The following is a 24873-nucleotide window of genomic DNA, read 5'->3' on the forward strand; positions in this document are numbered from 1 at the left end:
ACTCTAAACCAACTCATCTGAAACCCAGTAAAGACAAAGATTGAAGCATATATTCTGTCTTTCCTGTATGAAGTGTACATAAGGGTAACTAGTTGATCTGGGAAAGTTCTTTTTAGATAAATTCCAGCAAATGAATGCAAGAGGAATGATAAATGTAGATCACTACTTTGCCACTCCTAATGAATGATGGATTTGGGCAATAAATTTTTTTTTTCTGCTTTTTCTCCCCAAATCCCCCCAGTACATAGTTGTGTATTTTTAGTTGTGGGTCCTTCTAGTTGTGGCATGTGGGATGCCGCCTCAACGTGGCCTGACGAGTGGTGCCATGTCCGTGCCCAGGATCCAAACCAGGGAAACCCTGGGCCGCTGAAGCAGAGCGCAGGAACTTAACCACTCAGCCACAGGGCTGGCCCCCGGGCAATAATTTTAATGGCTAAAATCAGTAGGTGAAGAGCTGATGGGAGAACTTTCTAATGCATGAGCTAATGATACACAAACCTACTGATGAATCTTAATATAATAAAAAGAAGACAACCAGCATTGTGTGTCTTCTGATACGATGCAATAAGAAGTAGACACCACCTATGAAATAGTCTGGCCAAAAAAACCACTAACCTGAATCTAATCAAGCCGCTAGATTTAACTACTGGTTTACAGGATAAACAAGGGATGCAGGAACATGTTAAATGACACCACAGGGTTGCAATTGGAAAAGACCAGAATGAAAAAACAATTTTTTTTCAATAAACAAATTGTAAGGGGGAAAAAGAGAGAAAGGTGAAAATTAAAAAGACAAATCAAACAAATGTAATATTTGGAACCCAATTTTAACAAACAGTAAAATAAAACATATAAAAGACAATTGAGATCTGAACATTGACAAGCTATGTGATCTTAAGAAATTATTACGACCGGTTGTAGGGGTGATAATGATGGTAATGTGGTTATGTATCCTTTTAGATATACATTCTGAAATGATATATTATCTGTGATTTGCTTGAAAAGGATCAGGTGGGACTCTGGTGAGTGAGTATTGATAACTATCGATACAGGACGGGGGGTTCATTATACTATTCTATCTTTGTGTATGGTTGAAATTCTTTCATAATAAAACAATCATAAAAGTATTTAAACCAAGAAAAAAGAAAAGAAATGAAAAAAGAAACAATGAATAAAAAAAGAGTAGATTTAATTATCTCCTTTTTACATATGAGGGAAACTGGGGCACTGAAGCATTTTCAAGTTAATTATCAAATGTGAAATATAGTTCTCATTAAGAGAATGAATTCTGGAGCGAGAATGCCTAGGTCAAATCCTGGCTCTACATTTGCCAACTACAAAACCTTGGGCAAACAATGTCTCTGGGCCTCAGTTTCCTTCTCTGTAAAATACAATAATTTATGTACCTTGTAGGGGCAAAATAAATAAATGTATTATATATAAAACCCTTAAAACAGTGTCTAACACATAATAGCAATATATAAGTGTATAAATTAATAGTTATTATATGAAATTGCAGCATTGTTTGACAGATGCACATACCAGCAAAAAATCTTAAGGACTGACTAAATAAACCATAGCACATTCATTCAATGAAATATTACACTCACTAAAAATAATGTATAATTATATTTGTTGACATAGAAAAATGTCCATAATATATAAACTAAGATACAAACACTATAAAATAAGCCATTTTTGGTTTTTAAAAAGTCAGTTAGACTCCAAAAGTAAACAGTGGCTGTATCATGGGTGATTTTTCTTTTTTATTATCTATCCTTTCTGGTTTTTCTATAAGCATGAATCCTGACTTTTTAAGTGTTTTTTAATTGCCTTAAGCAATGCTTCCAATCCACAGTTCTTAATCATATTATTATATTCTCTTAATTATACCATATCCTTATATACAAATATTACCAATTAAATCTTATTTTAATGATTTATATACATTTTCACACATAAATAAGTCTCAACAATTGGAGGTACAAATATGAATTGGAAATACAATGGGCTTGGGATATAATAATCCTAGTTTCAATGCTAATTATGTGTTACGTGTAATTTTTTTTTCTTCTTTTTACTTTTTTGTGTCTTCCAACTGTTTTACTATGGATAAGTACTATTTCTACTTTGAAAGAAATGTTAACAAAACAAACAAAAAGAATAAAATTCGGTAACAGGAATAAAGAACCAGCCATAGCGCCCGTCACAAATTTAGTGCTCAATAATATTGAATTATATGAGATGAGATTACAGATCATTTTCACATTCACATTTTAGCGCATTTCCTTCTGTGAGCATTACTTTTACAGAAGTATATCTATTTTTTAAACAGTAAAGGTAAACAGGAGTGTATCTATCTTTTAAAACAACCCTCTGGCAGAGACTGCAAGTTGTCCCCCAATACCTAACACTTCCCTTCATTTTTAATAATATGAGTCCCTAAATTCTAGCTGGGTACATGGCCACCCAGAATAAAAACCACATTGTCTAAACTCACTTGCAGCCAAGTGTGGCCATGACATATAATTAAAAACAGTTATGTGCAACTTCAGGGAACTGCACTTAAAGGGACACCCTTCCTTTTCCTTCCCTCCTCCTCCTGCTTGGGTTGTAGATGTGCTGGCTAGAGCAGGAGCAGCCATCTTGGACCATGAAGTGGAAGCTACATGTAGAGGATGGCAGATCATAATAAGATAGATCCTGGATCTTCAATATTGGTGGAACTGGCATCCCAGCCCTGGATACCTCGTGTGTACGGGAGAAGGAAACAAACTTGGTTAAGTTCCTGTTATTTGTGGATTTTTGTCACTCAGAGCCAAACCTAATCCTGACTAAAACAATCAAACCACTGACAGTATGTGTTCTGTAGTGCTAGAGGAGAGTATTCCTGACTATCTGGTTCAGCCTCCTGCCGAAATCACTCACTCGCGCACACGCACAAACATACACACACCAACATCATCTGATCATCCAGCCTCTGCCTGAACGTTTCTTCTTCACAAGGCAGCCTATTATATCATTTTTCAACAAGTCTTTCATAAAATTCTCCTTATACTGAGTTAAAATCTGCTTAAATTTTTACCATTTTTTAATCTCTGATAGAGACAGCCAATCTTCTTTCACGTAACAATCCTTCAAACATTTTTAAAGTTATGCTACCCATAAGACTTCTAGTTTTCAGACTAAACATTCCTAGCTTTTTTTTTTAAATAAAATTTATCAAGCACTTACTACATCCAAAGATAGTGCTAAATGCTTTTCATGCAACATGTCAGTTAATCCCATTAAGCAGACATTATTATCCCTATTTTACAGATACAGAAACTAATAAGGTTCAGAGGTTTAGGAATTTGCTCAAGGATTGAAATCCATGCAGTCCCAGTCCTCTCTAGTTCTTTCTAAGACATGATTTCTAGATCCTCTCTTTCTAGGCCCTATTTGTCATGGTCTCTCATAAAATGCAACACTCAAAAAAAGAATACAAGGGCTGGCCCCGTGGCCTAGTGGTTAAGTTCAAGATGCTCTTCTTCAGCAGCCCGGGTTCACGGGTTCAGATCCCGGGTGCAGACCTATACCACTCATCAGCCATGCTGTGGTGGAAACCCACATATAAAATAGAGGAAGACTGGCACAGATGTTAGCTCATGGCTAATCTTCCTCAGGAAAGAAAAAAGAGAATACAATATTAAGATGTGTCTGAAGGACAGAATGCTGTAGGACTACCAACTTTCTTGTTATTAATAATAATATAGTTTATGTTAGTATTTGACTTTTGGCACCCACTTAACATTATTTATATCAAGCTTATAATCCTTTAAAACATCCTGTATGTATGCAGATGTTTTCTAAATCTAAATTTAGAAAGTTTATGTTAATCCTCTTAATATTTCATCTCTTCATTTAAGTTGAATTTAGCAATGTTTAAAAAATTTTATACTGCCATCCAACATATCAGCTAGCTCACCAGCTTTATATCATCAACAACTAAATCAGAATGCCTTCTCCAACTAGACCACTGAGAAACAAGGTTAACTAGATTTGGGTTGAGCATACACCTATGGAAATCTCTGTCCAGGTTGATAATCCAACTTAGTTTTTGAGACGAACTTAAAACGATGAAACTGAAATAAGAAGTCATTTCCCTGACTTTAGTGCACGGAGTGGAGAGGAAACTTTTGAAGATCCAGAAAGGTTCAATGAATTTGAATCTGGGTTTTACTCAGAATCAATGAAAGGCTAAACTTAAAAAAATTTTTTGAAGAACAGCAAACTGCTGATAGTTATCAAAGCTGGCCCTGGGAACTTGAGGATTCATTGTACCGTTCTTTCTACTTTTGTCTGAAAATTTTCAAGATAACTTGAAAAAATTCAAAAAAATTTCTTTTTTAAATTCCAGGTGATGAGATGATTCCATTTAAATTAGCCTAGCCTTCTGGAAGTAGCTAAGAACCTAGCAAAGACTTACCTATTGTGTGGTAATAAGGTGTGAGAACCGAGGCTTTTACAAAATTGATTCCTCCTAGTACCTCTGCTAACATTTTATAAATCTGCTGCTGTGCTCCATTCATGCTGCCGATATCTTTAGGAAAATAAAAATAATTAGTTCACTTAAAATAAGTTAATCAGTTTTTGAATGAAAATCATCCCAAGCCTACAAACTGAAAAATAAAGATTAATATTTCCAACAAGAGCTCCAATGTAATACTATATGCAATGACATTAAATTCGGTACAAGTTCTTTGCTCTCTACCAAAAGAGGTTTGGTGTCTTAAATATTAAGAAATTCTTATAACACAAATGTCATCTAAAAAGTAGTTCCGTTAAACAGGTTATGGCACTCTTGTGAACTCTGGCATCATGGTTAGGTTTACCAATAATAACAATGTACGACCTAGTAATTTACTTTAGAATTAAACTTCGCTATCTGACTGACCCAAAGAAAACTCACACCTTTATTATACTGTTGTTGACAGAAGCGGTCATGAAACCATGGAATCTGATACTCAGGGCATTCCAAGCAGACTGCTCTATTTAATTCCATAAGACGAAACTGGACCCTCATGTTTAGAGATGAACATAAAACTGGAATTAAAAAGAAAAATAATGGATTTTGATAACTTGGACCTAGCAGAGATGATCCATTTTGTTCACATTCATTTATCCCCACTACTGGTTGATACTTTTATTCTCATAAAATCATTTCATTTGCACACACATGCTTTGTATTTTTAAATTATTACATTCAGTGGCATGATTAGGACCAACACCAATGTTGTTTTCACTAATTATGAATGTTACAACTACATTTTTAAAAACACTACCAAAGAATTTTCATTCACTTAGTAGTCCACATTTAGGAATCTATCCTAAGGAAACAAAGATGAGATCAATGATTCATGGATAATAATCATTAGTTCTACAAAAGAAGAATTGGAAATGACCTAAAAGATAAATTTTATTACATCCGTATAATGACAGGTTATGTAGACACTAAAAGAATCGTGACATCAAAAAATATTTAACGGCATGGAAAATCGTTAAAAATATAATTCAATGACAAAAGGCAACATATAAAAGCAAATATATAAATAATCCAAAATTTGTTTTAAAATATATGTAGTAATATAAACTACAAAGAGAGAGACTCCTACTACTAAGAGAGAGACAGAAAACAAAGAAATACTCCAAAACGTTAAAAGTGGTAGTTTTACTTGGTGGTAAGATTATGAGTAATCTTTTATTTTCTATTTTATACTGTTCTGTGTTGTCCAAATTTTCTACGATAAGCAGGAAATACTTTTATAAACAGAAAAAAACACATTATTATCATTTAAATGCTTCAATATAGGTAGAGCTAAAACTTGAACATAAAGTACAAGTGATAATTTCTTAAATTAAAATGTAGATACATACGTTCAAGTTGAGAATCTAATCTGGCTAAGAACTTGATGTTAAAAATTGCTTTTAGCAGATCTTCTGGAAAATACTGAAGAGTGGCCAAAGAGAAACCAAGAAACACTAATTTGAGAGGATCCAATAAACCTAAAACAAAATTAAGATTTTTTTAAAAAAAAATTATAATGCACAGCCATCTCACATATACCTAGCTCACACTTAGTTCAGGTAAACCCAGGTTTTTAAAAAACAGTACAGGGGCCTGCCCAGTGGCATAGTGGTTAAGTCTGCATGCTCTGCCTCAGTGGGCTGGAGTTTGCAGGTTCAGATCCTGGGCATGACCCTACATACCATTCACCAAGCCATGCTGTGGCAACATCCCACATACAAAACAGAGGAAGATTAACACAGACATTAGCTCAGGGACAGTCTTCCTCAAGCAAAAAGAGGAAGATTGGCAACAGACGTTAGCTCAGGGCCAATCTTCCTCACCAAAAAAAAAAAAAAAAAGTATAAACACAGCCTTGACAAAATGTATCTATACCATTATAAGTCAGGATAGTAGTAAAGTGGTTACCTTTGGGTGGGGGTGAAGAGGAAAGAGGGACAGGGGAGAAGAGTCCTTGGTAACATTCTGTTTCCTGATCAGGGTACAGATTCTTTGGGTGATTATATCTGTATAAATTCATACTATATACTAAGAATATATGGATGTTTCTATATTATTATTATTACACTTCCATTAGAAGTTGTTTAACTTGCCTTCAAAAGAGAAAAGAATTCAAAACAAAGGTCAGTTGTGTATGTAAAAAGGAGAAGTGATCCCAGTTTCTACGTACTGATGATAATAATAGTGCTCAAAATTTGTTAGGTATCATGCTATGCACTTTACAAATATTAACTCATTTAAACCTCACTTCAATATACAGTAGTAACAATTATTATCTCTTCTTTATAAATCAGTGTACTGAGGCACAGAGAAGTTAAATGACTTGCCCAAAGTCTCATGTGAGCAAGTGGAGGGTGAGACTTAACTCACAGATTCTAGCTCCGGAGCCTGGACCACTATACCGTGCTGCCTCTAAGGATCTCAGATTAGCAGGCTAAGTGGAGATATGCATGAAGCTCAGGTCTCCCCTGGCACCTCCCCCCTCACCTGTCACTCAGCAGCATGGTGCACGTCCCAGAGTATAAGGCTTAAGGTTATCTACCTGATTTGCCTCATCCAAGAGACATTTCTATGAGAGGGAAGTGGTCATCTGAAATGCCTGATTGGCAGCAATATTCTTAAAAAGGACAAAAAAAGACAATAAATCTTTTCTTTTGGATTTTTTGCTGTGCTTATTTAATAAAGCAAGATTAAGTCATAAACAAGGTTAATAGTGACGGTCTCTCCCAGCAAAACTGTTCTATCAAAACTAATACTTATTCAAAATAAAATTATTATTCCATTAGTTATTTAAAATTTTACTTACAAAGGTCTCCAAGAATTTTCCAAATAATCTCTCAGTAAGTCTTACAAAATCAAAGCTGTGAGCCAGCCCTGATGGCCTAGTGGTTAAAGTTCGGTACCCTCACTGCTTAGGCAGCCCAGGTTCGGTTCCCAGGCGTGGAACCACACCACCTATCTGTCAGTAGCCATGCTGTGGCAGCAGCTCATATAGAAGGACTAGAAGGACTTACAACGGGATATACAACCATGTACTGGGGCTTTGGGGAGAGGGGAAAAAAAAGAAAATCAAAGCTGTACTTCTTAACCTTTCTTTTCTTACCAAAAAAAGAATGTACTTTCATTTCCTTCTGGTGGCTGACACAACTGAACCACCAGGAGAGCATACTCTAAGTCTCATCATTCTACATATACTTGTGTTACTAACAAGGAGTATATATGAATGCCATACACTCATACATAAATAAATATACATATGTTATATGAATATGTGTGTTTATTTACATAGGAATGCCACACATGCATGCACCCATACACAAATAAACATACATGTTATATGAATACATGTATATTTATTTATATAGGAATGCCACACATGCATACGCCCATAAATAAATAAACATATACATATCACAGTCCCATTTTACTTGTCTATTAGAGACAATTAGAGACATGTCTATTAGAGTAATAGACATGGTCAGACACCATCTGGCCCATAGATCCCAAAAAATGTAGCAAAGTCCATGAACATAATAGTGACATAATTAATGTATTTATACCGGTCTCTCACCAGCCTAACTAGAGGTCAATAGGTCTAGAGAAACATACCCTAATATAGAGCCTAACACCTTCTGCCGGATGTGGAAGCTCTCAGTTAAGTATCTTGGTGGATGGCAGATGGTATTTCTTACTCTCCAGACACAGAAAAAAGCTCTGAGGAAACTAGTCTCTGGCTGTCTCTCTAACCTCTTCTCTGACCTACTCAGTCTCCTGCCACTCCTGCCACAATGAATCTGCTGTTCCTGGAAGAAATCAAGCATGTTGTCACCTCAGTGCCTTTGCACTTGCTTTTCTTTGTCCTGGGATCCTCTTCCCCATCCATTGCCATGGATCACTCTCACTTCATTCAATCCATGGTCAAATGACATCTCCTCAGAGGCAGTCCCTCACACCCCTATCTAAAATGGCACTTCATCTCCCCTACCCCTCTATGCTCCATCCTACACACTTACTCTGCTCCAGTGTTCTTGAACACTTTTCACCACCTGATGTTATATATTTATTTACTGTTTATGTTTGTCTCCTCCCACCAGAAAGTAAACTCAGTGATGGTAGAGTCCGTTTTTATTGTCTCCACATCTCCAGTGACTAGAAGACTGCCTGACAATAAGTACTTGGTGAATGTTGACTGAAAAGCAGTAACTACTGGGCTAGATATTTCACTTCTAAAACTTCCACATCACATTGACAAGTAAGAGGTGTGAGTCTGAGAAGAGAGACCCCATAAATCCCTACTCCTTGAAGGCCAAACAGTCCCAAACACAATTCAGGACCCAAAATAAACAATGAAAAGCAAAAAAAGTACTTTCCTACCTCTGCTACCCTCACATACTGCTTCTGCTAAGGCCAACAGTAAGAAGGATTATTTCTGTTGTACTTTTTTCCAGGACTGAAACACTATTTAAAGACTTTTTTAGGAGACACATAATAATCAGCACCAGAGCAGCAATCTTTCTGACAAGAAATATCTACTGAGGCCCTTAAGAAATATTTGTTTTCTATTTTAGAAAAACTCAAACTATTAAAATTGACAGAAGCAATCAGATGCTATATGTCTCCAGATGTGACACAAATTTCAAGTACACTGCACCGCATACAAGGCATTTTTGCTGAAAATATTTTATCTGAATCTAATCAAGCGTCTATACCTAACTTTTTTTTTTCCTGCTTCTTCTCCCCAAATCCCCCCAGTACATAGTTGTGTATTTTAGTTGTGGGTCCTTCTAGTTGTGGTATGTGGGACGCCGCCTCAACATAGCCTAATGAGCGGTGCCATGTCCACGCCCAGGATCCAAACCGGGAAAACCCTCGGGTCACTGAAGCGGAGCACACGAACTTGACCACTCAGCCACGGAGCCAGCCCCTATACCTAACTTCTAACGTACTAGAAATACAGGAGATGGAGAAGCAAGTTAAAAGAAAGCACTCAGACAAATCTAGAATGTTGCACAATTAACAATAAATGGCCAATTTCTTGTATAAAAAATAGATATCAAGAAAAAGAAGATAAGGAGAAAGGGACATAATAAATCAACATTGGTTGCCTAAAAAAAATTATAAAAGACACTCTGGTGACAATTGACAAATCTGATTATGGACTGAGTAGGCAGTAGATGGCACTGTTCATTTTCTTAAGTGTGATACTGGTATTGTGCTAATCTAGGAGAATGTCCTTATAACCTGAAGTATTTAGGGCTGACACTTCAAACGGTTCATCATACATACACACACAGCAAATTGACAAACATTAATCATGACTCCAAAGCTAGACTTTGAGTATCCAGTACACAGATGTTTGTTATATTGTTCTTTCAATTTTCCTGTGTATTTGATAACTTAGATAACAAAAAGTTAGAAAAAAACAAAAATCGTTCCCCTAAGTCAATGCCAAGCAAAAAAAACAAAAAATAGAGACTATTCTAGACTACAAGAAACTAACTCGTAAGAAGTAACAACCTAATGCAGTGAGTGAACCTTGATTGGATCCTGAGTCCAAAATAACCACTCTGAAAGGCACTGTGGGAATAACGAGGGAGATGTAAACATGGATTGTGTGTTAGATATTCGGGGGCTATGAATTTTCTTAGGTGTGATAATAGTATTGTGGTGGTACAGGAGAAGGTCATAACTCTTAGGAGGCGTCTGCCTAAGCAGTTACGGGTCAAGGATCACAATGCCTGCAACTTACTGTGAAATGGCTTAGAGAAAAATAAGAGAGCAAAAGAGACAAAGAGTAAAGCAAATATGATAAAATGGCAACAATTACTGAATCTATCCAGTGAGTATATAGGTGCTACCTGTTGGATTCTTTCAATTTTTTCTGTACGTTTGACATTTTTTGTCAGAAAAAAGTTTCAAAAATGTATCGAAAACGGTTTTTTAAGGTATAGAACTCATGGCTATCGTGGTTACCCTTTAAATGAGGGATATCGCTCAGAGTAGCAGCAACGGTATCCTCCAACCAACTCATTCGACATAATACCAAACAATATACCTACCTAAGTAAGAATTAAGGTGTTGAATGCAAGTTCCGAAAAATTCATCTCTTTGAGGTGGATCATAGTTCAAGATGCTGAATGGAAGAATAACAGCAAGGACTGCAAAAGGATGGATCTGTATACCAGAACAAAAATGTTACTGTTTAAACAGCAGTAAAACAAAACACAACTTAACCTAATTATTATTTTAGGTAGAAGTCTTTATCTAATACGCCTATAGACAAACAAACATGCACATAGTTAAATGATAAATCTATCACTCTGTTTATTAAGTTTTCCACCCTGCTATAATCTATCTAATCCCACCACTAATTTCTAGTAACTCGAAGTGTTAATGCAGAAAAAATAAATCATAAAATCTCCAAATTTATTTTTTTAGGCATAAAATTCTGTTCCAGAATTCATTAGTCACTAAAATCACTAGGAATTAGTATCACTGATTTCCAAGATATCAGTGCATTTTATAGATTCATGATACAATAAAATCAAGGAAGTTTCTTTGTTTACAAGGATTAGAATTCATTTTTCTTTCATTCGTTCATTTTCTTATTTTATTATTCATTCATTCACCTAAAACTTAACTGTCGGGCACTATGCTAAGCAAAGAAGACAGACGTTTATTTTCATTTGTGAGAAATATTGTCTTCTAACTAAAAGCCTTATCCTGACACATATAATAGATTTTGTAAGTGAGCATCTTCTCACATAATGCAAAAGCAGCATTTTACAAGTTCCAGAAATAAATACATAAAAATACACACTAATAATTTAAAAATACTAAAATACTCATAATTTTCTCAGTTTTCACACTTACCTCACACTCTTGAATATAGTTGTTTTTAAATAGTAAAAGTACTATCACAGGATTATAGAAAACAAGGAAAAAGAAAAACAAAAATCATTCACACTCTACTATCCTAATACAACTAGTATTGTTTAGTATTAAGTATTTCCTTCTAGTCAATGAATTTTGACTACTGATCTTAACAATATTGTAATGAACCAAAGGATGACTGCTTATCTCCCCAAATCCGCACCGCTGGAGGGAGAGGCTTTAAGGGGAGGAAGAACAAATTGCTGAATCAGAAACTAGAGTTTCATTTTTAAACTTCATATCCCAATCAAGTTCTCAAAGGACTTATGATAAACACTGATGCTTCTAGATGTTGACAACTATATAAAACTAATGGGTGACATTTTCATTTCACCTTTTCAATCTGCTGAATGACCACTGAGGCTATCCTATCAAGTAGCAAAGTACTGAGGTAGTTAGTTCTAGAAATAAAAGATGCAATCCTTGCCACATTTATGTAATTAATTTCATCCATCAAACGCTGTAAAGTAGCAACTGTTTCTTCAAGGAGTGAATCCGCAAACCAGTCTCCTTTTAAAGATCTAAGCTCTTCCCATAACAGATTCAAATCGTTGCAATTTTGCAGTCTCTGATGAGCATAGTGATCTAATTTTTGAAGCAATTTCAGCTGTTTCCCAGTATTACTATCCAGATACATGTGATCATACTCAATCCATCTTAAAACAGATGTGGCAAAACCGTTCAGGTCACTTAGGTCACACTGCGGCAAAACTGCTTCGATTCGAGATATCCCTGCTTCATCTAGGTGAGGAGAAGGAAGCATCGAAATGGCACAAACCAGGATGCAAATCTCACTAGGTATGACACTAATTTTCAAATAACTATAAAGAAAGAGGGAAAAAAGAACAAAATTAATAAATCAGCAACAAAACCCAAAATAGATGTATTAAAATATGAATATATAATTATTATTACACTTAACAGGTGTGATAGGCTTAAAATATAAGTTATTTAAGAAGGGTTAGATAAATTCAAAGATGACAGGTCCATAAAGAGTTACTAAGGGAAGCCTTAAGCACATCCCAAATTTTTTTATGCAAAAATAAAAGTATAGTCCCTGGCAAACAAAAGGTCAGTGTCAGAACAATGTTTGCAGTGCTGTTGCTGGAGACAGAATTTGAACTAAATTTCTGATACGACCTGTCAGGAGCTGCTTTGACCCAGTACAGGCCCCGGCAGACAGTGATCACTCAATAATATTGGTTCCCTTCTTACTTCTGCTATTTAAAAAGTCTAACCTTTAAAAAAACCCAAAAAACACAGCACATACAATTGACTCCATTCTCTACTCCTCCTTTCCCAAACCTCTGTGGTAAGAGTCACACCACCAGGGCAGCAATTGTGAAAATACAAATAAAAAACTGGGAGCTTTGAAAGAAGCTTTAGGTTTATAAGCACTGGAAGAGATAATCAAATGAAAACTAAAACAAAATTGAGTTACTTTCTAAAATATTAAATTAGCATACTAAAATAATCATAATATTCGACATTAGCAAGGGTGCATTGATACAGGCATTCTCACTCATTAATAGTAAACCTAAAAAGTTGGTGTAACCTTTGTGGAAAGTAATTTAGCAGTATGGCTCAAGAACTTCACAAGTAATTATATCATTTGATATGATCAATCCCTGTCTAGAAAACTAGCCCAAGAAAATAATCTAAAGTGCCTGCAAAGATTTGTGTTAGTTATTCATTAGAATTTTAATGTGGCTAAAATCTGAAAAAAAATCTAAATACCCAATGATGGGAAATAATTAAGTGAATTACGGTACAGTCATATGATGGGTGATATCCAGTCATTAAAAACATTTACAAATAGTTCTAAATGATGTGGGAAAATGCTGATACAGGTAAGTGGGGAAAAAGAAAACCAAAACTGCTTGTTCATGATTCTCAATTATGAAATAAAAATATACATATATATCTACATATATACATATGTAAGTATGTACCAAAAGGAAATAAACCAAATTGTTGACAGTAGATGAATGGGTTTATTTTCTTCTTTATACTTTTTTCTGTTTTCAAAATGATTTTTTTTTCCATGTCAGATCAATAATGTGCCAATGTCATAACAGGTCTGAGGGAGGCACAGCTCACACAATAGTGTGAACACCCAATCATCATGCTTATGCACCACAGAAGGATCTCAAAATTGTTTTTATATAACATTTGGCCCATTGTCTGACACAAAGCAGGTACTCAATAAGTACTAAACGAATATTTTATTCTGATAAAAACAAAAAATTAATACACTATTTTATACAAAGAAAAGAAAGCCCCTCAAAGCTGTATCTGTTTGCAGAACTGACCCAAGGGATAGAACTCTCAAAATTTGCCAATCTTGTGATACTTGTCTAAAAATAAACCCCCAACCACACAATTTCTCCAGTCTCCACTTGATGTTTTCCCGTGTGACGCTTCCTAAAATTCCAAAACTTACATATGCATGTGTGTTTATTTACAATACCACTATCATGGCTAAAATTAGAAAATAAAAAAATACCAAGTGTTGGCAAGGACGTGGACAACAGGATTGTTCACATTCTGCTCGTGGGAATATAAACTGGTACAGCCACTTTAGAAAATTGTTTTGTGGATCTACTGAAGATGAATATATGTATAACCTATGAACCAACAATCATACTCCTTGGTAAATACCCACAGGAATGCATACATATTTTCCCTAAAAGATATGCACAAGGATATTCATAATAGCCAAAAATTGGAAATAAATCAAATATCCCTCAATAGTAGAATGGATAAAAAAAACTTTGTTGTATTCTTACAAAAGAATACTATACAGCAAAAACATGGGTAAATCTCATAAACATAATATTGAACAAAAGAAGCCAGACACAAAACAGCCAACACTAATCCACGCAGTCAGAAATAGGAATAGTAATTAACCTAGGCGGGGGACAGAGAGGGGAACAGGGTAATGAGGAGGGGATGTATATACTTTACACAGATTATATTTCAATATGTTAAAAAAAAAACCAAACCATATTATTCCAGTACATGAACTTGCTGGGTTTCCCAAATGGTTTCAGTAGCTATTTATATCAACACTTATGTGAACTAGTTTAACTAGATCCTGTTCCTTCACACAATCTGCACTAAAGCAGGGGAAAGTGAGTACTCTGAAGCATAAGCACCTATGATTTTATATAACATTTCTCAACTAATTTTGATAAAATTTTAAGCCACAGAGACATGTAAGGGCTGTTGCTACTCAGAATTACTAAACTTCAACATTGTCATGTTTGCTTCAAGTCTTTCTATAAAGGAAGTAAAACATTACAGGTGAAGTGAAATCCCCTTTGATGCTCTCACTTGGGTTTTATTTTTCCGTTAGCATAACTATAGGTAAACAGTATTGCACAACTTAATTTTTTAAAAAACACTGTGCAGACCAAATAAATCATTACACTGGGTCGGTTTATAATATCTAATTTAGAATATAAAATTTTTAATTCAGAGGCTATGTGAAAGTCTACACTAAATATGGAAAGGGTAAAGAAACAATAATCCTACATATAAGCACCTTGATAAGAAGGAAGTTCTTTTGTCAAGAAAAGGGTGAACTTTCTTATACCATACCTCACATGCTCAATCGTCATCTGATAAAGTGCCACCTCTTATTCTTCTCTTCACATCCTTCCTTAATTATAACGGTACATCACTTTATTATAATAAAAGTCATTTTTAACTATGTGCCAATCTTTTGATTACAGCATAGAGCCCCATGCCTGGTCTTTCAGAAATCAAAATAAGAAATCAAACTAGCATGAAAAAATGGAGGGTAAAAAAATTAATCTGGCTTTAATTTCATCAAGTCATTATTCTGACCTTTAAAATAAAAACTTCTAATGGAAAACTCCATGTTAGGGTAATGAAAATCAATGGGAAACTGAATAACTTCTTAGCTGACATATGAATGGTATATCCACAGAAAAGCAGAGAATTTTAACATATAAAGGGGAAATTTTATATGAAAAGACTTTTTCACTCTTATCGTCATATATTTTATTTTAAAAATTACAAATTAAAAAATTTAATATGCCTTAAAACAGGCAAGTAAGTAGACTGAAGATCCCTTAATATGAGCACTCCCAAATGGAGTTTTGCCTGCTTCAGCAGCTCCAATCACTTCCTGGTTATTCTATTCCTATAGAAAAGGAGAATGGCTTGGCTTTTACTGTTACTCATGCCCTAGGGAACTCACCACCCCACTGCCTCATTTCCATTTCAAAATATACCAAGTATAAGCATTGGCAGAATGGGCATGGGGAGGGATAACCGTCTTGATATTTTCAATAAGAAGCTACCCAATTCTGCCTCCAAAAGTTTCAACAACTCTATACATACTTAAACAAAACAAATATTGAGGCTAGATTATAAAATGAAAGACTAAACCGAACTTCTATTTTAATCTTACCTAAGCAGTAATTCTTGGAGTTTCACAAAAAGCTCTTTACTTCGAAAATGTAGAAAAATCAATGCTTGAGTTATCTTCAGTAACTCTACTGGTTTATAGTTATCCAAATTTTTATGGAGAATTGAAGCAATTCTAAAAAGAATGACAAAACATATATTATAACCAGTTCATTCAATTATTTATTAAACATTTACTCAGGAGCTCTTTCATGCCAGACACGCTCTGTGCTGCAGAAACAGCGATGAATGAGAAAAGGTTTTCTTTTCTTGAAGAACTGTCTCAAGATGGTGATAGAAATGTAAACAATTAAAATAGAATGAGGCAAGAGCTATCAATGAAGTGTGAATGAAATAATATTTAATTATCAATAGTAAGAGGAGAGAGAAGCATATAGTTTTACTTTCTAAATAGAAAAATCTCACAGAACAGCCATCAAATTCCATATCCTCCCCCTCAAAAAATCTTTCCCAAGAATTACTAACAATTAGCAAAACTAATTGTTAGTTTTTTGATTAAATTGTTGATTTAATTTCCTTCCTTAAATCCACTGGCCTTCCACTGGAGATGCTTAAAAGCAATGGGAAATACTAAGAGGCAGAAGTTGGAAGAATTAGGGCAGAAGGAATACTAAAAATATATATAATAGATATATATAACAGATAATGAAAAATTAAGTATGTAATAATCTGAACCATGTATTTTTTGCTTCTTAAATCTCCAGTTAACAAAAAAGCCAATCCATGGTAGTATGACTTCAAGGTAACAACTGTGGTGTGAAACAATTCAAATTCACATAGATGTTAACTGTTCTGCAGAAAATCTGCTTTTTGAAAAGCAGGGTCCTGCTCTACACTCTCCACTTTCCTAGACTATGATGCTCTGCTCGAGAACAAGAGCAGCAGCAAATGAAAACTGCTGTAAACAATTTTTAAATTTCTATTTGAAAAGCAAACTATTTAGAAAATAATACCTTAAGTGTTAATTCTTTATTTCTTCAAAACCAACAGCTAGATTATAGAAAAAAACAATTTTTCCTCAAAAACATAACTACTTATGAATGACAACTAGACAAGCATAAGTTTCAGGAAAACTACCTTTTAATCAGATGTGAATTTCGGCTTTCCATCTCCTCCATTGCTCCCATCACTGCCAGGGCTTGCTGGCTGGTCAGCTCCTCTGACATCAATAATATAGTTGACTTAAGTCTAAAAGCAAAGAAAAATAATCTTATGTCAAAAAACTGATGATTAGCTTATAAAAATATTTTTAAGAATAGTTCTTAGGTAGCAAATAGAAAATAAATAATATAAACAAAAACTGAATTCAATATATAATTCCAATTTCCTCCCCACATAATTAGGTATAATATAAAATACTGAATTAAGAAAAATACATTGTCTTCTTCAAAGCAATTAAGATATTAGTATAATCTAATCTTAAACTGTCTCAAAAAGTATAGACAAAAGGTTTTTTAATTCATTTTCAAATAAGATAAGGTTACAATGGTTATAAAATACAATGACTCAGTAAAATTATTCAGTACTAGAGAGCTAAAGAACTAATAACTGACATTCTAACAATATCCCAATTTTTAAAAATTGAGTAAGATCTGATCAGGAAGTCAATATACCTTCATATTAACAGAAATTTTATATACCAAGTACTTGCTCTCACACTATAAACTGAAAATTTACATTTTGAAACCATCCAAAGTAGTGCAGCAATAAAAGTATCTAAATACGTGTGTCTTTTAGAATAATTTAGAAGGCAAGACCATAACATGAAATCTGGAGATAGCAGCATAAACTAATTTTCTATTCATACTAGACAGTTCCACACCATCTTTTTCACCAGCCTTATCAAACATTTCAAACCCAGCTTCTCTTTTTCCCAACCACTTACATCCAAATTTTTCTCTCACTTTCTGGTCTGTGCACAGAATTCACTACCTACATCACTAATTTGACTACTTACTCCTAAACTATACTGCAATGTCACGGTATCTACATATTTCATTTATATATTTCTATCTTCCCAATTGGAATATAAATTCCTTGAAGGCAGATATCCAGTTAAATCCAACTTTTGTACTGCTTTAGCATATGAGATTTTAACAGTACTTAGTGACAAAAAAAAGAGAAAGATTCCAATAAAACTTTTCTTAATAATCATCTTGTTCCCACCTTGATACAGTCTCTTAAAATGTACCCTTAAATTTCTTCATATAATTCAAAGGACTCAAAAATAAAACTCTCCATGAAGTTTTTATCAATAGAGTAATGTCAGAGATACCTCTACTATGCAACTCCAGGAACGCTTGCTTAACTGAACCTACTAATCCTACTTATCTGTTTCCTCATACTTAGGAATCATGTATTAATTTAATATTTGCTCATCTTCAATGTCCCAGATATTTCTGTCCACCTCAATACTGGCAAAATTAGAAATTCTTAAAAGATAGGAGACAAATCAAATTCACACAAACCTGAGATATACCATTGGGAATATATATACTGAGAACACATACCAATGTGCATAATAAACGCTTTTGAGGATGAATATGAAGACAACAGGGCATAAAATGGTCCACTGTTAGGACTACTATAATTCTGAATATTCCACACCCCATTCCCGGGTGGGGGATCTTCAGCCTGTGTAAAACCAGTCACATGGCCTAGGAAGGGAGAATAACAGCACTCCAGTGGTGTTCTCCTTCATCCACTGCTGTGCTGGTCACCACCAGGGGATTACTGGCCCCTTTAGGAACACAGTAGTAGACTAAGAGTTTGAGATGTAAATTAGAATAGTCATAGAAAAAATCAAGGAGCAGACCACGAGATTACTTCCTCTACCATGGGGAATGGGGTGATTTTTGTGCCTTCCAGAACTGCAAGGAGATCTAAGCTTGAACATTCCATATATGCTCAACAAGAAAAGTAAAGCGTTTTTAGCTAAACTTACTGTTTCTTTTCTTCAGGTCCTGCCAAGGGTCCCAAAGCTACAAACAATTTTACAAAGCTAGCAGGCTGGCTAAACAGAGGAATCATTTCAGTTAGCCTCTTTTTAGCCATTATAATAAATTCAAAACTATGAAACTGTAGAGAGTGGTAGAGCGTAAGTATTTTACTGATGGACTCCAAATCAAGGTGGTTCGCATTGCTTAAAAACACTTTATTGCACCTTTCTAATAGTGGGTAATAACTATATTTAATATTTCGAAGAAACTGCACTATTCTTCTTGCAGTGATGACCTGGGAAGAATCTATGCTGTCAAAAAGAAGTTCTGTTTTGTTCACTAATTGTTCTTGAAAACGCTGTGATATTAAAGAAGATATGCTGACCATCAAAACAGACAAGGACCTGAAAAGAGAAAAGATGCAAACATTTTTACATTATTTAAGAATAATGAACAATTCTAACACTAAAGGGTTAGATATGGAAAGGAACTGGTAAAAATATTATAGGTTTTATAGCATTAAATTTTTCTTGTTAACACTAGCAGGACTTGAACTCAGATCTCCTAGTAATTGATCTCCTTTAGACAAAAAAAGCTTTGAAATAATACCTTTTATTGAGTGTTTATAATATCTCATTTTATAGATAACTGCTTTGGAGGAAAATATTTTAGTGATGTTTACTCAGAAATCAATTTGGACCAATAGCCCATTAATGCAACATTAGAGGCCTCATTTTATATTTTTGGAAGTAGACTTCACTTTGTTACTCCTTTCTCTGTATATCTATAATTTATGAATAAAAATCTTAGCAAAATATTTCCCACTAGTGAATAATTTCATATATTTTAATGCTTTGTGTTAGATTGATATTAATATTTGACAGTAAGATGATACTAAACATGAGGTAGCATTTAATATTTCTTCACTCAATAAACACTTTTAAGGAAGAAAAATCACTTTTATAGGCACTGTGGAAGACACTAACATTACAAAGGTGAGGGTCTTGCTTTCAAAAGACAGTTCTTATATAAAATTTAGAAAACCACAAACACAAGAATGCATCTATAATGAATAAAGAATGTAAACAATCTACAAAATAAAAATATAAAACTATCTCAACCATTAGGATAGTGGGACTTTTGCATTCTTTTGTTCCCAAATTTCTTTAGTCTTTTCAAAAAACATACATATATGTTTTAAAGATTTTATTTTTTTATTTTTCCTTCTTCTCCCCAAAGTCCCCCAGTACATAGTTGCATATTTTAGTTGTGGGTCCTTCTAGTTGTGCTCCATGGGATGCCACCTCAGCATGGCCTGATGAGTGATGCTAGGTCTGCGCCCAGGATCCGAACTGGCAAAAACCCTAGGCCACCAAAGCAGAGCGCACTAACTTAACCACTCAGCCGCAGGGCTGGCCCCTTAAAAAATATTTTTTAAAAAACCCAGCTGTACGAGACTTTGGCTTCTCTAATCAAAATGTTTAGTGTTAATATTAACTAACATTAATTAGTAATCTAACATTGCTACTTAGTTTAACCATAAACCCCCGAAATGATTTTTAAAAATTGTACATGGGCCGGCCCTGTTGCCAAGCGGTTAACCTCAGGGTGCTCTGCTTTGGGGGCCCAGGTTTGGTTCCTGGGCATGGACGTGCACCATTCATCAGTGGCTGTGCTGTGGCAGTGACCCACATACAGAATGGAGGAAGACTGGCATGGGTGTTAGCTCAGGGGGAATCTTTCTCAGGCAAAAGAAGAAGACGGGCAACAGATGTTAGCTCAGGTCGAATCTTCCTCAGCAAAAAAAAAAAATTATATAAATATACACACACATATATATATATTTGTAACTGCAGTGTGGAGTGGAGAAATGTTCAAAGGTTTCATTAGATTCTCAAAGGGGTCTATAAGAACTTTTAAAAGTTAAAAAAATTTACTTGAGTGATTTTTATTGTCTCTCCTTTTACAAGCTACTTTCATGTATGTGTGAAAAAATATACACAATGTAAAATTTGCTATTCTAAACATTTTTAAGTGTACAGTTCAGTGGTATTAAGTACATTCACATTGTTGTGCAACCATCTGCAGAACTTTTTCATCTCCTCAAACTAAAACTCCTTACCCATTAAACAATAACTCCCCATTTTCCCCTCCTCCCAGCCCCTAGCAACGACCATTCTACTTTCTATTTCTATGAATTTGACTGCTCTAGGTACCTCACATAAGTGTAATCATATAGTATTTGTCCTTTTGTGTCTGGCTTCCCACTTTTGCAGCATGTGTCAAAAGCTTTCCTTTTTAAGGTTGAATAATATTCCATTGTAGGTACACACCACATTTTGACCATCCATTCATCTGTCGATGGACATTTAGGTTGTTTCCACCTTTGGGCTATTGTGACTACTGCTGCTATGAACACCGGTATATGTTATAAAGTGAATTGCGTTCCCTCAAAATTCATACTTTTTTTTTTTTGAAGATTGGTCCTGAGCTAACATCCGTTACCAATCTTCCTCTTTTTTTTTCCTCCTCCCCAAAGCTCCAGTACATAGTTGTATATCCTAGTTGTAAGTCATTCTAGTTCTTCTACGTGGGACGCTGCCACAGCACGGCCTGATGAGCAGTGTGTAGGTCCACGCCCAGGATCTGAACCCATGAACCCCAGGCCACCAAAGCAGAATGCACAAACTTAACCACTCAGCCATGGGGCTGGCCCCTCAAAACTCATATGTTAAAGCCCTAGTCCCCAGAGTGACTACATGTGGAGACAGGGCCTTCAGGGAAGTAATTAAGGCTAAATGAGGTCATAAGGGTGGCAGGCAAACTTGTTAGCTTGCAAGTAAGGTAAAATCTCAAACCTTTCACGAGTCTCAACAATACTGTGTTAGACACCATATACTTTACCTCTAATTTCCACAGTAACATTGCAAAATAGCTACTACTATCCCTATTTTATAGATGAGGACAGTGAACTTCCAAAAGTTTAAAGTCACATAGCTGGGAAGTGATGTGCATCCAAAGCCCAGAATCTTCCCACCACAATGCAAGGCCCCTAGATAAATTTACCTTAAGTCCTGTATGGTTTCCAAGTTCCTATTTACAATATCAGCTATTTTTCCCATTAATGGACTAAAATATAAGTGTTGATCTGCTAGGCAAGACGAAAATTTTGACAGTACATCAATATCAAACCTGTTAAAGGAAATATACAAAGGAGATCATTAGTATTTATTTCACTTGAAACGGGTAATACACAGTTATAAAATAAAAAGCAATCAAAAATACTAAAATATCACTAACATAAAAGGAATTTTTCTAAAATATTGATATTTATTTTCATAAAAGTAACTCATGCTAACAGTGAAAAAGTCAGATACTATTGGAAGATTTTTAAAAAGGAAAAACCACTCAAAATTATCTGAATCATTTACTTATTTTTTGAGGTGACAGAACAATTTCAATTCAAGGTTATACATTAATAAAATATACAAATAAAACAACCACTACTACAATCAAGCTGTGAAAAAACTTTAGAATTCTATAGGAAAAATGACCAATTTCTTCAATAAGTAAACGGCAAGAAAAAAGAGAGGGAAGGAGAATTGTCATAGATTTTAAAAGGCTTTGAATTCATTAAAAGACAAGCATAAGGAAGTTCACAGCAGCAAAATATATAAAAGCAAAAAAATGCAAACAATCTACATGTCCATCAAGACTACAATGGGTAACTTGCACATATTCACAGATTACCACCCAGCAATCATCGTAGGTCAAACTTCAAAACATATTCAACGAACTAAACTAGACATAAGAGTATATACTACAGGACTCCATTTCTATGAAAACAAAACTAATAGATGAGAAGTCAAGATAGTGGTTACTCTCAGGGTGAGGGGCTGTGACTGGAAGAGAGCATGGAGAGAACTTCTGGGAACCAATGATGCTCTGCTTCTTGATCTTGGCGCTAATACGCAGAGGTGATCAGCATGTGAAAATCCATCAAGCTGTACACCTATGATTAGTGTAATTTTGTATCCTTTTCTTCAATCAAATGTTTACTTACAAAAAGAGAGAGAGAACCTTGAGACATAGCAACCAATGTAACGTAAACATTGTTTGGATACTGACAAACTGCCTATAAAAAGACATTTAGAGAGTAATCAAGAAAATTTGAACACAGACTGGGTATTAGGTGATATTAAAGAATTACTTTTCACTTTCATAGGTATAATAATGGCATTGTGATTATATATTTTTAAAAGAGTGGATATCTCTCAGAAATACATACTGAGATATTTACAGATGAGATTATATAACAAATTAAAACATATTGAGCGGTAGAAGAAGGGAATGGAGGTGATTTAGATAAAACAAGACTGCTATATAATGGTAATTGTTGAAGCTGGATATGGGTACACGAGAATTCATTATACTAATCTCTCTACTTTTCTAAATGTTTAAAATACTCTATTTGAATTTCAAATATATGTTAATTATCCTTGCCAAGATCCATGGTATAGTGCTAATCCATAATAATCCATCCTATTTGAATCATTACATATTATATGACATAAATTCATAGCTATTTTAGCAAAATCATTGATTAACAGCTATTGAACAAAAAATTAACATCAGAGGCCACAACTATAAAAAATCAGAAATTAATGCTTATTCCATGACTTTATTGGAAATACTACATATGGAATACAAATTAGGTTTTTAAAATTTTTTATAATTTGGTATTATAAAAAAATAAAAGTACTGCTACAAATAAAAACCATCACACAGAACAAAGTCATTATCTTCTGAGCTATTTTGAAATGAAGAAAAATTAAAATGAAATGTCTGATTCACTGGGAAGTACAACTGTACATTTGTAATTTAATAGCTTAACTAGTATACAGTAAAGCCAAAATTTTTAAAAAGCATGTATTTTACAACTAATTTGTTCAAGCCATTCAATGCACATAATACTTAATGCTGCTTTGAAGAAAAATGAAAAGTTTTCAGCTATTATCAACAATGACCAAATTTAACCCCAAAGATCCAGTAGTTTGGATCAGGTAGAGATCCAAAAGGTAGAGAGAGTGCAAAAACAGAAAGGATGAAAAGATAAATGGGTTTAGATAATGAGATGAACTAAAATTACAATTTAGTAAATGAACGTAGAATTTCCAAGCCCAGAGAACTGTTGGGTTCCCAGTTTAATTTAATCCAGCACACATAACAAAGGTCTACAGAGCTCACCCATATATGACTACAATTCTAGGAATTTATTATGGTTTATGTTTAAGAAGCAATATGCTAAGAAAGCTTAACATGGGAATGCCTGCTTCTCTCTATCTACAAATAAATAGCCTGTTGTTTCTTCTTTATGTTAGTCAATCCTTTCCTTTCTGTGCTAGGTCACTATGTGATTTAGAGGGGACCCGCACCGTGGCCGAGTGGTTAAGTTCGTGCACTCCGCTTCAGTGGCCCAGGGTTTTGCCAGTTCGGATCCTGGGAGCAGATATGGCATCGCTCGTCAAGCCATGCTGAAGCGGCGTCCCACATAACACAGCCAGAAGGACCTAGAACTAGAATATACAACTATGTACTGGGGGGTTTGGGGGAAAGAAGAAGAAGGAAAATAAAGATTGGCAACAGATGTTAGCTCAGGTGCCAATCTTTTAAAAAAAAACTATTTGGTTTAGAGGGAGAGTTGTTCTATGGTTTTTTAAATACCCCTGTCTCTTTCCCACCTTGATTTTCCCTTTCCTCACTACCATTTGCTTTATTCCACTAAGAATGGACCCTGGCTATCCAGAATCCCTAGGTTTAAAAATTTAACATTTTCAGAAATAGCTGGAGATTCGCCAAAATGAGCTCTGTTATTATCTCAGCTCTTTTCTAAAAGAAGAGCTTCTCACATATTGTTATAAGTATAAATAGTATATTGTAGCATAGACTAGACTTCTCAATACTCATAAGAAGAAT

At 34.7% G+C, this 24873-nt stretch overlaps 1 protein-coding gene and 1 non-coding gene across 7 annotated transcripts in view; both read right to left on the reverse strand.

The window, feature by feature from the left end:
- Positions 1-24873, reverse strand: part of FASTKD1 (FAST kinase domains 1) — a 34700-nt gene that overhangs the window by 3739 nt on the left and 6088 nt on the right. For all 6 annotated transcript variants that reach the window (XM_014860597.3, XM_070508062.1, XM_014860627.3 and 3 more), the window contains exons 4-12: positions 21964-22089; positions 18903-19301; positions 17036-17146; positions 15942-16073; positions 11835-12321; positions 10627-10741; positions 5917-6045; positions 4954-5085; positions 4469-4582 (exon numbers count right to left, since the gene is read on the reverse strand). In XM_014860597.3, the coding sequence (XP_014716083.1) occupies positions 4469-4582; positions 4954-5085; positions 5917-6045; positions 10627-10741; positions 11835-12321; positions 15942-16073; positions 17036-17146; positions 18903-19301; positions 21964-22089 (1745 nt within the window). The remainder of the gene's footprint in view (positions 1-4468; positions 4583-4953; positions 5086-5916; positions 6046-10626; positions 10742-11834; positions 12322-15941; positions 16074-17035; positions 17147-18902; positions 19302-21963; positions 22090-24873) is intronic.
- Positions 13546-13648, reverse strand: LOC123285411 (small nucleolar RNA U13). Its single transcript, XR_006527157.1, has one exon. It is a non-coding gene; the product is annotated as a small nucleolar RNA U13 (small nucleolar RNA).

This window comes from Equus asinus, chromosome 4 (assembly GCF_041296235.1).
Source record: "Equus asinus isolate D_3611 breed Donkey chromosome 4, EquAss-T2T_v2, whole genome shotgun sequence".
In the NCBI taxonomy this organism is placed as follows: Eukaryota; Metazoa; Chordata; class Mammalia; order Perissodactyla; family Equidae; genus Equus; species Equus asinus.